At 57.7% G+C, this 12837-nt stretch overlaps 2 protein-coding genes across 2 annotated transcripts; both read left to right on the forward strand.

The window, feature by feature from the left end:
• The first annotated feature begins 251 nt into the window (after positions 1-251).
• Positions 252-7487, forward strand: LOC132439637 (paramyosin-like). The gene is made up of 2 exons (XM_060034114.1): positions 252-305; positions 6384-7487. The coding sequence occupies exons 1-2, from the start codon at positions 252-254 to the stop codon at positions 7485-7487; spliced, it is 1158 nt and encodes a 385-aa protein (XP_059890097.1).
• Positions 7488-10942: 3455 nt separating this feature from the next.
• On the forward strand, positions 10943-12589 carry VENTX (VENT homeobox). Its single transcript, XM_060034125.1, has 2 exons — positions 10943-11135; positions 11668-12589. Exons 1-2 carry the CDS (start codon positions 10943-10945, stop codon positions 12174-12176), a joined length of 702 nt encoding a protein of 233 aa, XP_059890108.1. The 3' UTR covers positions 12177-12589.
• Positions 12590-12837: the final 248 nt, after the last annotated feature.

Raw genomic sequence — 12837 nt, forward strand, 5'->3', positions numbered from 1 at the left:
CCTGAGGCCTGCAGCCCCACCCGCGTCATGAGGATAGACTGCGTTCCAGAACATGGTCTTTCAAGGCGTCCACAGAAGCTGGCCTTCAACAACTTCATAAAGATCTAAAGCCGAACACTGGGTCAGCCTGAAAGACGGGAGAAAACGTCATAAAACGTCGGGCGCTCTCGGCAGAGGCTCAGAAATCGGTTACACGTTCGTGACCCTGCATCTCAGAAATGATTCAGATCTTCCCTGCAGTCCCCCCCGACATGCCCGCTGTGCCTGGACGTTCAGCCGTGAACGCAGAGCTGGCCAAGAGACAGGCAAGGTCTAGAGTGATCACTGGGGGCCTCTCAGGCAGGGCTGGCCCTGCTGACCTCCTCTGGAAGGAGTGGGGGTGGGGTGGTGTCCGGAGCCCAGTCCCAAGCCCCCAGCATCGTCCTCCTAGCGTGGTGTCTGCTGTGGGGAGGGGTCTGGTACTCAGTCCAAAAGCAGGGGAGAGCTCTGGAAATTGGGGGAGGCAGGAGAAAGGCGTCTGCTGTTTTGTTTTTCAAGCCTTCTCATTCCTGGGGTCCCCAGCTGTATTCAGAGCCCCTCTGAGGCCTGGGCTGCTTGGGGTCTTCTCGGGAGGAGGCCCAGACCCGGCCCGTGGCCTCTGCCGGGATGCACTGGGCCCTCCTGACAAAGGAAATCAGTTCTGGGTTCTCCCAGCAGTAAGTTGACTCCGCCGCCCCTGAAGCGATTTTCACAGCCGGGGAGGCGCAACTGTGTTTTCCAGCTCATTAACCCGCGGTGGCTACGGCACAAAGCACGCCGGCTGCACAGAGCAGAGCGCGGCAGCCGGAGGATTCCACAGGTCCCTGCCGCCTGGAGACTGGAGACCAAGCCGCCCGTTGTCCCCCAAATGCCCCACCTGTTCACTCAGGCCCTTTGAACACTCTCCCGCCTGGGGAGAGCCCAGCCTGGCTGGACGGTGCCAGGCCGTGATTAAAGGGGCCTGGCCAGGCGTTCAGGGCCGGGCAGGGAGAAGGCCTTTGGGAGGGGAGCACGTGGCCCAGCTGAACAGGACCCTCTCTAACTTCCCGGGGGTGGGGCCGGGCCCAGGAGGATCCCTCTGTCTCTCCCTAGGATGGCGTTCGGGTTGGCGGCCTTCCCCACCCATGCTACGAGCTGGCGCCCCTCACCAGCACTTCTGTCCACAGTGCCCACGGCTCGTGAGAGGCCCCTTCCACAGTGGGATGGCTCATGGGGGGAAGAGCAAAAGGCTGCCTAGGGTGGGCCTGGGCAGCCCCCCACCCACCCGCATCACTCCATCCCCACCCAGACCCGGGACCACCTGTCACCCAGGAGAGCAGGGTACGGAGGGGAGGGGCCCCGAGCCAGTTCTTCCTGCAGCACCAAGAAAAGTAGTGAGGCCTTAAACCGGCAGGGCTCGCCGTTTGCTTCCCTCCCCTTCCCAGGGGTGGGGGCTGCCTTGGGGGTTCCAGGCTGTCACCATCCCTCGGCCCAGGTGCCACATGAACTTTTCCGTGGACTTCCCAGAGTCCTCGCAGTAGGCGGGCAGGTGACACAGAGACGACATGGGCCCCAGGGTGCCCGTCCCTCCATGCTTCCCGAGTAGGGCCCTGACCCCAGCCACACCCCAGCCCCAGAACCTGCCCTCTCGTCCCAGCGCCCACCTTCCCCTTACTCCCTGCACTCGAGCCACACAGGGCCTCCAGCTGCTCAGGGGCCTTTGCCTTTCCACCAGCCCCTCCTCGGTCAGAGGGTCCTGACAAAGGGTTCTCCCCCCAGAGACTCTGGGTGGGCCGTTTAACTCCCAGGAGAAGCAGTTGCAGACCCACTGCGGTTTCACTGCTCTGAACCCTGGGGCCCCTCCCCCATGAGTCCCATGGCCTCTCAGGCCCCATGGGTCCTGGAGCCCCTCCTCTGAGCGCTGTGGCCCTGGCCTCTGCCCCCAATGTCTCTCTCTGTTCCAGCTTCCCCTTCCCTCCTCCCAAGTCAAGGCCTGTACAAGGCTGCCCACGATGCTTGACCCCCCAGGATGGACCCTCCGCCTGCGCACAGGTGGGAGGGAGCATGTGCCTGGCTGGCCTCTGAGTGGTGCAGGTGAGAGCCAGATGCGGTCCCACCCAAGGAACTCAGCGCACGCACTCCAGGGTGGAGTCTCCCATGACCTCCAGTGACTCTGCGAAGCGGAGATGTTTGTAATAAATCCTTGTGCCAAAAACATGACACACCAATCAAAACAAACATAAAATTACATCAAGGCCCGTTATAGCCGAACTGCTCAAAACCAAGGATAAAGGCAATATCTTCTTTCAGAGAGAGAAGACGTCTTGTGTGCACACGAGCAAAGATGAGGACGATAGCAGAGCTCTCGTCGGAAACTGCACATGAGAAGACAGTGGAGCAATGTCTTCAAATACTAAAACCTGCTAACTTATAGTTGCACTCTAAGAAATATTTTTAAAAGTCCTTACACAGTAGGAAAGTGATACCAGATGGAAATATGAATGTACCAAAAAAATGAAGAGCACCAATAACAGTAACTACATGGAGGAATAGAAAAGGCTTTTTCTTATTATTTAAATCTCCTTAAAAGGTAACTGACCGTTTAATCCGAATGTAGTGTGAGGCTTATAACACGTAGTGGTAAAACGTATGACAACCATAGCACAAGAGTCAGAAGGGAGAAATGGAGATACCAGACACTACTGTGAAGTTCTTATACTGTACACAAAGCAGGATGATATCACTAGAGGTACGTTGCGGTAAACTGAAGATGTATACTGTCAACCCTAGAGTAGCAAAAAATAATAATAATAATAATAATAAAAGTTATAGCTAGGGCTTCCCTGGTGGCACAGTGGTTGAGAGTCCACCTGCCGATGCAGGGGACACGGGCTCGTGCCCCGGTCCGGGAAGATCCCACATGCCGCGGAGCGGCTGGGCCCGTGAGCCGTGGTCGGAGCCTGTGCTCCGCAACAGGAGAGGCCACAACAGTGAAAGGCCCGTGTACCGGAAAAAAAAAAAAAAGTTATAGCTAATAAGCCAACAAAGGAGATATGCTGGAATACTTTTTAAAATATTCAATTGATCAAAAAAAGAAACAGAACAAAGAACAGATGGGAAGTTATAAAATAATTAGTAAGATAATAGATTTAAACCTAACCTACCAGGACTTCCCTGGTGGTGCAGTGGTTAAGAATACGCCTGACAATGCAGGGGACAATGCGTTCAATCCTTGGTCTGGGAAGATCCCACATGCCGTGGACCAACTAACCCTGCGTGCCACAGCTACTGAGCCTGCGCTCTAGAGCGCGCAAGCCACAACTACTGAGCCTATGTGCTGCAGCTACTGAAGCCCATGTGCCTAGAACCCATGCTCCGCAACAGGAGAAGCTACCGTGATGAGAAGCCCACGCACCACAACAAAGAGTATCCCGTGCTCGCCACAACTAGAGAAAAGCCCGCATGCAGCAATGAAGACCCAAAACAGCCCCCCCACAAAAATGTAATTAAGCTATAAAAAAAATTAAAAATAAACCTAACCTATCAATAAGTACACCAAATGTAATTGGTCTAAATATCAAATTAAGAGTCAGAGGCTGTCAATGTGGATAAAAGAGCCAGACCCACATGCACAGAGCCTACACAAAGCACTCTAAAGATAAATACACAACTATGTTGAAAGTAAAAGCATGGAAAAGTGAAAAACATGCTAACACTAGTCAAAAAAAACCTGGAGTCTCTACGCTAACATTAGACAAAGTTGACTTTAGAGCCAAGAAATTACAGAAATGAAGATCATTTCAAATTGATAAAAGCATCAATTTGTCAAAGGCATGTAACAATCTTAAACATTTGTGGACCTAACAAGACAGCTTCAAAATAGGTGAAAACTGATAGAATCACAAAGAGAAATAGACAAACTCACAATTACCATTGAAGTTTTTGATATCCCTTTCTCTATAATTGACCAAACAAGTAGGCAGAAAATGAGCCTATAACCCTACAGTACCAAACAATAAGTACAGTCGGTAGGTGCTTATCAACCAATTGACTCAATTGATATTTACTGACCACCCCATCCAGCAACAGAAGAATTCATATACTTTTCAGGGACAACAGAAAATATTGACCAAGATAGACCATATTTGGGGCTGTAACACAAGTCTCAATAAATATAAAAGGACACATGTCAAAGTGTGTTCTACCAAACGAATGTAAAATGAAAACCAATACAGAAACATCCCTAAAAAATCCTGAAATACTTGGAAACTCAGTAACCCGCTGAGTGACCCTGGGTCAAAGAAGAAATCAAAAGGGAATTATTATTTTGAACTAAGATTGAAAACATATCAAAATTGCAGGATGCACCAAAGCAGTACTTAGAGGAAAATTCATAGCACTGAGGGCTATATTAGAAAAGAAGAAAGGTTTAAAAAAATCAATGACAGCTTCTACATTAAGAAACCTGAAAAAGTAGACCAAAGACAACCCAAACTAAGTAGAAGAAAGAAAACAATGAAGATCACAGTAGAAATCAATGAAATAGAAACCAGGAAACAATAAAGGCAATGAATCTGAGAGCTGGTTGCTAGATATCAGGGGCATTGGTAAGCCTCAGGCTGCCCAAAGAGCTGGCACCAGGGGACTCTTGTGGGCTTCTTAGTTCACTTCCGAGCCATGGTCCTACCCTGTCCAGCCTGCCCTAGAGCACAGGCCAGAAGCCCTGGGTCTAATTACTGTCCCGTCTGGGGCCTTGGAGCCGAGGGGCGTCAAGCTTGGAGTGGCTGCTTTGTTCCTCCTGTTTCTAAAACCATCCTACACTCATTCCCGTCTTCTCCTGCATGGTGTCGTTTCTCCCCCCATCCCCCGCCTGTTTTTCAAGCATCTCCAAAGAAAAGTTGTTAACCCTCAAAATAAAACAAATATTTACAACTCAATAATTCCAAAATAGCATCATCTCTGCTTCATGGATTCTTCCAGCTGTCCTACACTCGGGCCCGCACCTGGGGCTGCACGGTGAGCCCTTCCTTAGGGCCCCACTGTTTCTGCACACAGTGGCTTCACTGGCCCACTGCTGTCCTGTGCCCACCGAGGCCCCCAGCTCTGCCTGTTCTCTGCAGTCAGATGCCCAACGGCCAGTTCCCCCAGGAGAGAGCGACACCCCCACCGCACACAGGCAGTCTGACTCTCAGCTCTGCCAGCAGAGGCGACTTGAGCACATCCCACCTGGGGGCTTGGAGATGGGCTGGGCAGGCAGAGCGAGGGAGGCAGCAAGGAGGCTTTAGGATGCTCCGGGGGGCCTGGGCTCTGGGAGAGCTGGTGCCAGAGCAAAGGTCCCAGGTGCCATGGAGCCCTGGCTCCCTGCTGCCTCTGACCCATGGAGAGCGCTAGGCCCACCACCCTAGGCAGAGCACGGACTTGAGAGTCACTCAGGGCTGGGTCCACCCTGCCTGACCCCCGCTGCCAAGTCGTCTGTCTCTCTGAGCCTATTTTCTCTCCCACAAAAGCTGGGGTGATAAGAGGTGCCTCAGAGGGGAGACCAGCTCCCTACTGTTGCCGTAACAACTGACTGTACACAGCCCAGATTTACTGCTGCACAGTTCTGGGGCCAGAAGCCCAAGTGGGTCTCCCTGGGCCAAATCAAGTGTCAGCGGCCTGGGCTGGTCCTGCTGGAGGCTCTGGGGGACCCCAGGCCTTAGAGGCCGCCCACCAAAGCCAGCTACGGCTAGCTCATTCCTTCCCACGCTGCCATGTCTCTGGGCCTTCGAGGACCCTGGTGATTAGATTGGGTCTACCTGGATGCGCCAGGATGGTCCATCCCAAGGGCAGTTGATGAACAATCTCAATCCTGCCTTTGCCACGTACACATTGCCAGGTCCCAGGGACTAGGCTGCAGACATCCTGGGGGGGTGGGTCATTCTGTACCGGACAAAACTATATGCACCTATTGCTCTGGACAGAGAGGTCACTCAGTAAAGATGGGCTTCTCCTCTGATTTCCCCCATCAGGAGGTTTGGCAAAGTTTCAAAGCCCTGGATGTAAAGAGTAAATGTGAAAGTAAATTGGCAGAGAAGATAGAGGTGAACAGGAGAAAAGAAGTGATGTGGGGAGGGACTTCCCTGGCTGTCCAGTGGTTAAGACTCCACGCTTCCACTTCAGGGGGCACGGGTTCAATCCCTTGTCAGGGAAATAAGATCCCACATGCTGAGAGGTGTGGCCAAAAAAAAGACGTGGGGAGACACTATGAAGTGATGGGGTCGCAGGATGAGTCCCAGGGCCTTCTTTCCTCAGCTCCCACTTTCATCTGAGCCTTCCCCATCTCATGGGCCTCATCTGACTGGGAGCAGTTCCTCTCCTGAGCGACTCCAAAGCATCCACCTGGGGAGGTAGACCTCACGTCCCACCTGGGGGACCTCACGTCCCACCTGGAGCACCTCACGTCCCACCTGGGGGACCTCACGTCCCACCTGGAGCACCTCACGTCCCACCTGGAGCACCTCACGTCCCACCTGGGGGACCTCACGTCCCACCTGGAGCACCTCACGTCCCACCTGGAGCACCTCACGTCCCACCTGGGGGACCTCACGTCCCACCTGGAGCACCTCACGTCCCACCTGGGGGACCTCACGTCCCACCTGGGGGACCTCACGTCCCACCTGGAGCACCTCACGTCCCACCTGGGGGACCTCACGTCCCACCTGGAGCACCTCACGTCCCACCTGGGGGACCTCACGTCCCACCTGGAGCACCTCACGTCCCACCTGGGGGACCTCACGTCCCACCTGGAGCACCTCACGTCCCACCTGGAGCACCTCACGTCCCACCTGGGGGACCTCACGTCTCACCTGGAGCACCTCACGTCCCACCTGGAGCACCTCACGTCCCACCTGGGGGACCTCACGTCCCACCTGGAGCACCTCACGTCCCACCTGGGGGACCTCACGTCCCACCTGGAGCACCTCACGTCCCACCTGGAGCACCTCACGTCCCACCTGGGGGACCTCACGTCCCACCTGGAGCACCTCACGTCCCACCTGGGGGACCTCACGTCCCACCTGGAGCACCTCACGTCCCACCTGGGGGACCTCACGTCCCACCTGGAGCACCTCACGTCCCACCTGGGGGACCTCACGTCCCACCTGGAGCACCTCACGTCCCACCTGGGGGACCTCACGTCCCACCTGGAGCACCTCACGTCCCACCTGGAGCACCTCACGTCCCACCTGGGGGACCTCACGTCCCACCTGGAGCACCTCACATCCCACCTGGGGGACCTCACGTCCCACCTGGAGCACCTCACGTCCCACCTGGGGGACCTCACGTCCCACCTGGAGCACCTCACGTCCCACCTGGGGGACCTCACGTCCCACCTGGAGCACCTCACGTCCCACCTGGGGGACCTCACGTCCCACCTGGAGCACCTCACGTCCCACCTGGGGGACCTCACGTCCCACCTGGGGGACCTCACGTCCCACCTGCCTCTCTTTTAGCACACCCACTAGCTGCTGGAGCTCATGTCACCTAGTTCCCCTCTGGCCAGAGTCCTGGGTAAAGTACCACTTGTGTTTGGAGCAATTTTCCAATAAGTTGAGAAGGAAAAATTCAAAGGCTCCAACACAGATGCCTTTGAGGAGGGGAGTGGCCCCAGCCTTTCAGGATGAATAGGAGGCTCTCTGGGGCCTCAGCAATGACAGCAATGACATAGAGGATGAGGCATAAATCGATGGTTTCTAACATGGTTCCCCTGGAGATTACAGTGTCTGGGAAGTGTGGCCCTTTGGAAGGGGCCCTGAGGAGTGGGTGGTCCCGCCCTGGAGCAAGACCCAGGAGATGGGCCCGTCATGGTCCCTTGTGTGCAAACTGTGCTACCACCCTGTAGACGGCATCCAGGACGGGATGCCCACCATCCCCATACAAAGGGGACCGTCGCTTTCTTCAGTCACTAACGTGGTATCACCTTCAACCCTGCGGCACCGTCTGGCGTGAGCTCTACGTGACCTCTCCTCCGCAGCATCAAACCCTCCCCTCCACCAGGTTTTAAGAGGAGGGAGAGCACTTGTTTGAGTCCTGCCCAGTACCAAACTTGCCCGGATAAATCCCACAGAACAAAATCCATTCTCAAGAATCATCTCGCTACACTGACTCCACTGAGGAGGCCCCTCAGGGCTTCCAATCCCCCCGTGTCTGTACTCGTCACTCATTTCTGGAAGCTAAGGATGTGTTCATTCCCCATGAATTCAGCACCAAAAGGAGGAAGAGAAACACAGGAAATAAAAGTGTCTGGGCCTTCGCTTGACCTCCTGTCCCCACACAGCTCAGAGCAAACTGCAGGGACAATGCCACTCGAACTGGGGGGACAGTGTCTGCCCCAGGGTGGATTGAGTGGGGCATTCTTTGGGGCTTTGCTGTCATTTCAGGGGCTCACCTGGGATGGGAAGGGTGCTCCTGTCCACACAGCATGCCTGGCTGGCCTGCTCCTGGGCCGCTGGGAAGCCGGGTCCCTGCAGGTGTCTTCATCCCTCCTGGTGGCCAGAGACGGTGCCCAGGCTCCCCTACACACGGGGTCCAGGGTTCTGCACCCAAAGCCCCCACGTTGACAGAAGTGGGACCCCTTCCTTCTCACCGCCACCATCCCCTGCCCCATCTCCCATCCCGGGGCCCAGCGGGGCTGGAGATGACACTGTGCTGGAGGCCTGGTTGTGCTCAGTGTTGGGGTCTGGGTTTTGATATCCAAGCCCAGGGGCTCTCCCCCAGCCCCACATCCTCCCTCCCTCCTTCCTCTATGCCCCTGCTGGAGCCAGTGCCAGTCAGGGGCCTGGTCAGCACTGGCCCAGCCTTGCTGGGAACTAGAGACACCAGTCCAACACCCTCAGGGAGCCGGTCCTGAAGGTCGGCCCCTGCGCCTGGCCCCATGGCCCCATCCCACCCCCAGGCTAGCCAGGCCGCAGCCAGGCCCCCACGTCATCCACCCAGAGGCCACCTCCGGAGTGTCCTGAGTGGACATGGGGCAGGCGGAGGCAGCTGGCTGTCATCCTCATTAAAATTCTTTTTCAAACGCTCCTGTGAGTGGCCTGCTAAAGATAAGCTATCAGGAGAGAGGCCTTCAAAGAAAGTGCTCTAATGGTACAATTATCTTCAATCAACTCAGAACATCTTTATTACATTAGAAAGGGGCAATCCATCTTGGAATGCAGAAAGAACTGATCTAGCCACAGATGCAGGCCTGGCCTGGAGGCGTCTGAGGGCCCCTTTCAGTCATGCTTCTAAGTTTGCACGGAGAGAAACTTTCTAATTGAATTTTTCTAGCTGAACTGGATAAAGTGTCACCCAAAGCTAGATTTCATTAAACAACTTTGAGGGTTTCCCTGGTGGCGCAGTGGTTGAGGGTCCGCCTGCCGATGCAGGGGACGCGGGTTCGTGCCCCGGTCCGGGAAGATCCCACATGCCGCGGAGCGGCTGGGCCCGTGAGCCATGGCCGCTGAGCCTGCGCGTCCGGAGCCTGTGCTCCGCAACGGGAGAGGCCACAGCAGTGAGAGGCCTGAGTACCGCAAAAAAAACAACAACAACAAAAAAAACACTTTGGTTTTTCAAAAATAAACATGTACGGATTTAGGTTGCTGTTTCCGTGTTCTGGGATATTAATCGGACATAAAGGTGTTACCTGCAAAATAATCTCATGATTTATTCTAAAACACAGTCGGGGTTTCTTTCGTTCCGCGAGAGGCTGCAGAGCGGTGCCTCGTCTGCAGCACCCCAGAAGGGTTTTAAACCAAAGATTGGTTCAGTTTTGGAAAAATAATCCGAGTGAAGCGTAAATCTCTGTCGGGCCTTGGCTCCACCTTCTACGAGCCGTGTCGGGGATCCCTCTCCGCCTGATCCGCGGGGGCCCCGTTGACAGCCCGGCCCCGTCTGGCCGGGTCAGTCGGAAGCCCGCGCCGCGGGGCTTTTCCCAGGTCCCAGGTCCCGCGACTCCGGACGATTCGGCCAAGCAAGTGAGGAGCGGGAGAGGCTGACGGTGAATCCAACACCCAGCGACTGACCTCGCGCCCCAGCGGCCCGAGGCGCCCTGCCTGTGCCCCAAGCCCTGCGTCGCAGGCGGGTGAGAGGTCGGCCCCTCGGCCTTCTCCGCGGCTCCGGGCCCTGCCCGGGGACCTTCGACGTGCCCCGCCGGCCGTTCCTGGAGCCAGGCCGTGGGACGCCACGGAGAGCGTTCGGCAGCTACGGGTGCCCAAAAAGCCATTCAGGGTCAGGGCACCTGAGGCCCGACTACAAGGCGACAGAAGCAGGGTCCTCGGTCCGGGCGCAGGTTCAGTCAAAAGCAGTCCCCAGGGTTCGGAGGGAACGCCTGGGCCACAGCAGGCACGCGCCGAAGGCTCAGGCTCCGGACTGGGCGCAGCGGGAAGAGCAGCCGGCGAGCGACAGAGGGACAACACTACGGGAGGCGCCGGCGCCGCCTCTCCGACGGCGCCGAGCTCTCCGCGTCTCAGGATCCGCGCGCGGTCCCGACCTGTGCCCGGACCGCGGCTCAACCAGGTCGCGCCCACTGTGGGCTCCTGCGCGTGGGGAGGCTGGGGCCAGCGCCTCGTGCTCCCCGGGTGTACCAGCCACCTCCCAGCCGGGCCGCAGCGCTCCGGGAGAGGACAGCCGGGCTCTGGGAAGTCCACAGGGGTGCGCCAGGCAGGCCGGGGCTGGGGCGCTAGAGTCCCAGTCGGCCGTCCCGCCCTCCCGGGTCAGCGAAACCAATGGACGCCTGGGCCCACGCGGCAGCGACAGCGGCGATTGGAGAGCTGGGCATGAAAGGGGCGCCGCCTTTTTATAGGGCTCTGAGGGCGGGGGCGCAGTGGAGCCCCCGGCAGTGTCGCGGCGCGCTGGCCCCACGTCGCGCCTGCTGAGCCCCGCCAGCCCCGCGCCCGCCGGCCAGCGCATGGCCCCGGCGTCGCTCGGCATGAACCCTGTTGGGCTCAGGACGTGCAGCAGGGACCGTGCGGGGTCCGGCCCGTTGCCCTTCAGCGTCAAGTCGCTGCTGCAGGCAGAGCACTGGCTGGGCGCGGAGCCCGCGGAGCCCCGGGAGGAGAGGCCGCGGGGCGCCGCGGAACCCCGGGCCTGGGTCCCGGCGGCCGCCCCCTTGTCCTCCCCACGTAAGTGCCCTGTCGCACGGTTCTGGGCTGCGAGAGGAGCCCGCCCGGCCCGGGCTCGGAGGACTAGGGCGGGAAGGACGCTGTCTCTCGTAACTTTGGAAAGTAACCAGCCACTAACTCGCCGGCCCGGGCGCAGAGAAAGAAACCAGCCCACGCGAGCCCACCCGACCCCTCCCGCGCGCGCGCGAACCCCACGGCGGCTCCCCGGCCCCACGCCAAACAGGCTTCTGCTCCACCCTGGGGCGGAGCCCGCAACCCAAGACCCGGGGCTTCTTGTCTCGGAGTCTCTCTGGCCGAGCACCCCTTTTGCTGCCGTCACTCCCCGCGATGGCTGACTTCTGCTTGGCCTCTGCGCTTCCCGCCCAAGTTTTTCGCTTTTCCAAGTGGGCAGAGTTCCCCTCCTCCCGAGGGACGCAAGGCCACCGATCTGGGGAGCAGAACCCGAGTCCACAACGGCCCCCCTCTCCGCGCGCCGTCTCCCCGGTGCCTCGCTTCTATTACCCCGGAGGTTTGGGGGTATCTTGTCTCAACTGAGGTCCGCGGTCTCGGCCGGGACACGCATCCGGAACCGTCCTTGGCGCGCACTGCTGGCGTTTGAGCGTCCGCTTTGTGCTCTCTTTCCCCCTAGGCGCCCCCAGCCCTCCACCCTGCACCCTCAGGAAACACAAGAACAACCGCAAGCCGCGGACGCCCTTCACCACCGCGCAGCTGCTGGCGCTGGAGGGCAAGTTCCGCCAGAAGCAGTACCTGTCCATCGCGGAGCGCGCCGAGTTCTCCAGCAGCCTGAGCCTCTCCGAGACGCAGGTCAAGATCTGGTTTCAGAACCGCCGGGCCAAGGCCAAGCGACTGCAGGAGGCCGAGCTGGAGAAGCTGAAGCTGGCGGCCAAGCCGCTGCTGCCCTCGTTCGCCCTGCCCTTCCCGCTGGGCGTCCACCTTCACGGCTCCCCAGCCGTGTACGGCAGCGCGGCGGGCTCCCTGCCGCAGGTGCCGGGACTCCTCGCCGCGCCCGTGGCCGCCTACGGCATGTATTACCTGTCCTAGGGCTGCAAGGCCGTGGGCCCTGGGGGCCCGCTGGGGAGGAAGGGCACGCGCGCAGGGGGTGTAGGGGGCGGGGTGTTGTCTTCCGCCACCGGGGCCACCCCTTCCCAAGGCCGGAGACGGGTCCCCGCGGGCGAGCGGCGCCCCGGCCGGTTCCTTGCTCCTGGTGCGCAGCGGGCGTCTCGGGGTTCTCTTCTTGTCTCGTTTTTCAGGTTTTTGTTTTTGTTGTTGTTAATACTGTGTTAAACTGGATGCCGCAAGACTATCTGTGGGTATCTTACGGTTATTTTAAAAAAATGTTTTTATAAAGTTATGTTAGTGCAAACTTTCCTGAAAGACAGTGAACATAGTTTTATATTGTCCTCGAAATGGACAAAATAGGACTTTCCAATGTATACAAAGCAGCCAATAAAGTATTCTGAGGTTTCCTCTGTGGACCTGTCTCGGTAACCGCGGCGGCTCGGAAGAACTTAGTAGATTGTTTCTGGCTGCAGCGGCAGGAAACTGATTCGGAACAAAGAAACGACAGGAACAGTTTGGTGCCGGAATTGCTAAAGAGAAACTTACCAACTACTTTCGCTAACTAGGTTTCTCAGCGTTGTGTGCGAGTGGAGACTTTCACGCTTATTTTAGGGGATTTTTCCCGCGTTCATTTATGTATTTA

This window comes from Delphinus delphis, chromosome 16 (genome assembly GCF_949987515.2).
Source record: "Delphinus delphis chromosome 16, mDelDel1.2, whole genome shotgun sequence".
In the NCBI taxonomy this organism is placed as follows: Eukaryota; Metazoa; Chordata; class Mammalia; order Artiodactyla; family Delphinidae; genus Delphinus; species Delphinus delphis.

Bases quoted from the DNA above. Each gene is read 5' to 3' on its own strand.
- VENTX (XM_060034125.1), top strand. From the start codon at position 10,943: ATGAACCCTGTTGGGCTCAGGACGTGCAGCAGGGACCGTGCGGGGTCC. The intron at 11,136-11,667 runs GTAAGTGCCCTG...CTTGTCTCAACT, and splicing joins CGCCCCCTTGTCCTCCCCAC to GAGGTCCGCGGTCTCGGCCG.
- LOC132439637 (XM_060034114.1), top strand. From the start codon at position 252: ATGCCCGCTGTGCCTGGACGTTCAGCCGTGAACGCAGAGCTGGCCAAG. The intron at 306-6,383 runs GCAAGGTCTAGA...CCACCTGGGGAG, and splicing joins CAGAGCTGGCCAAGAGACAG to GTAGACCTCACGTCCCACCT.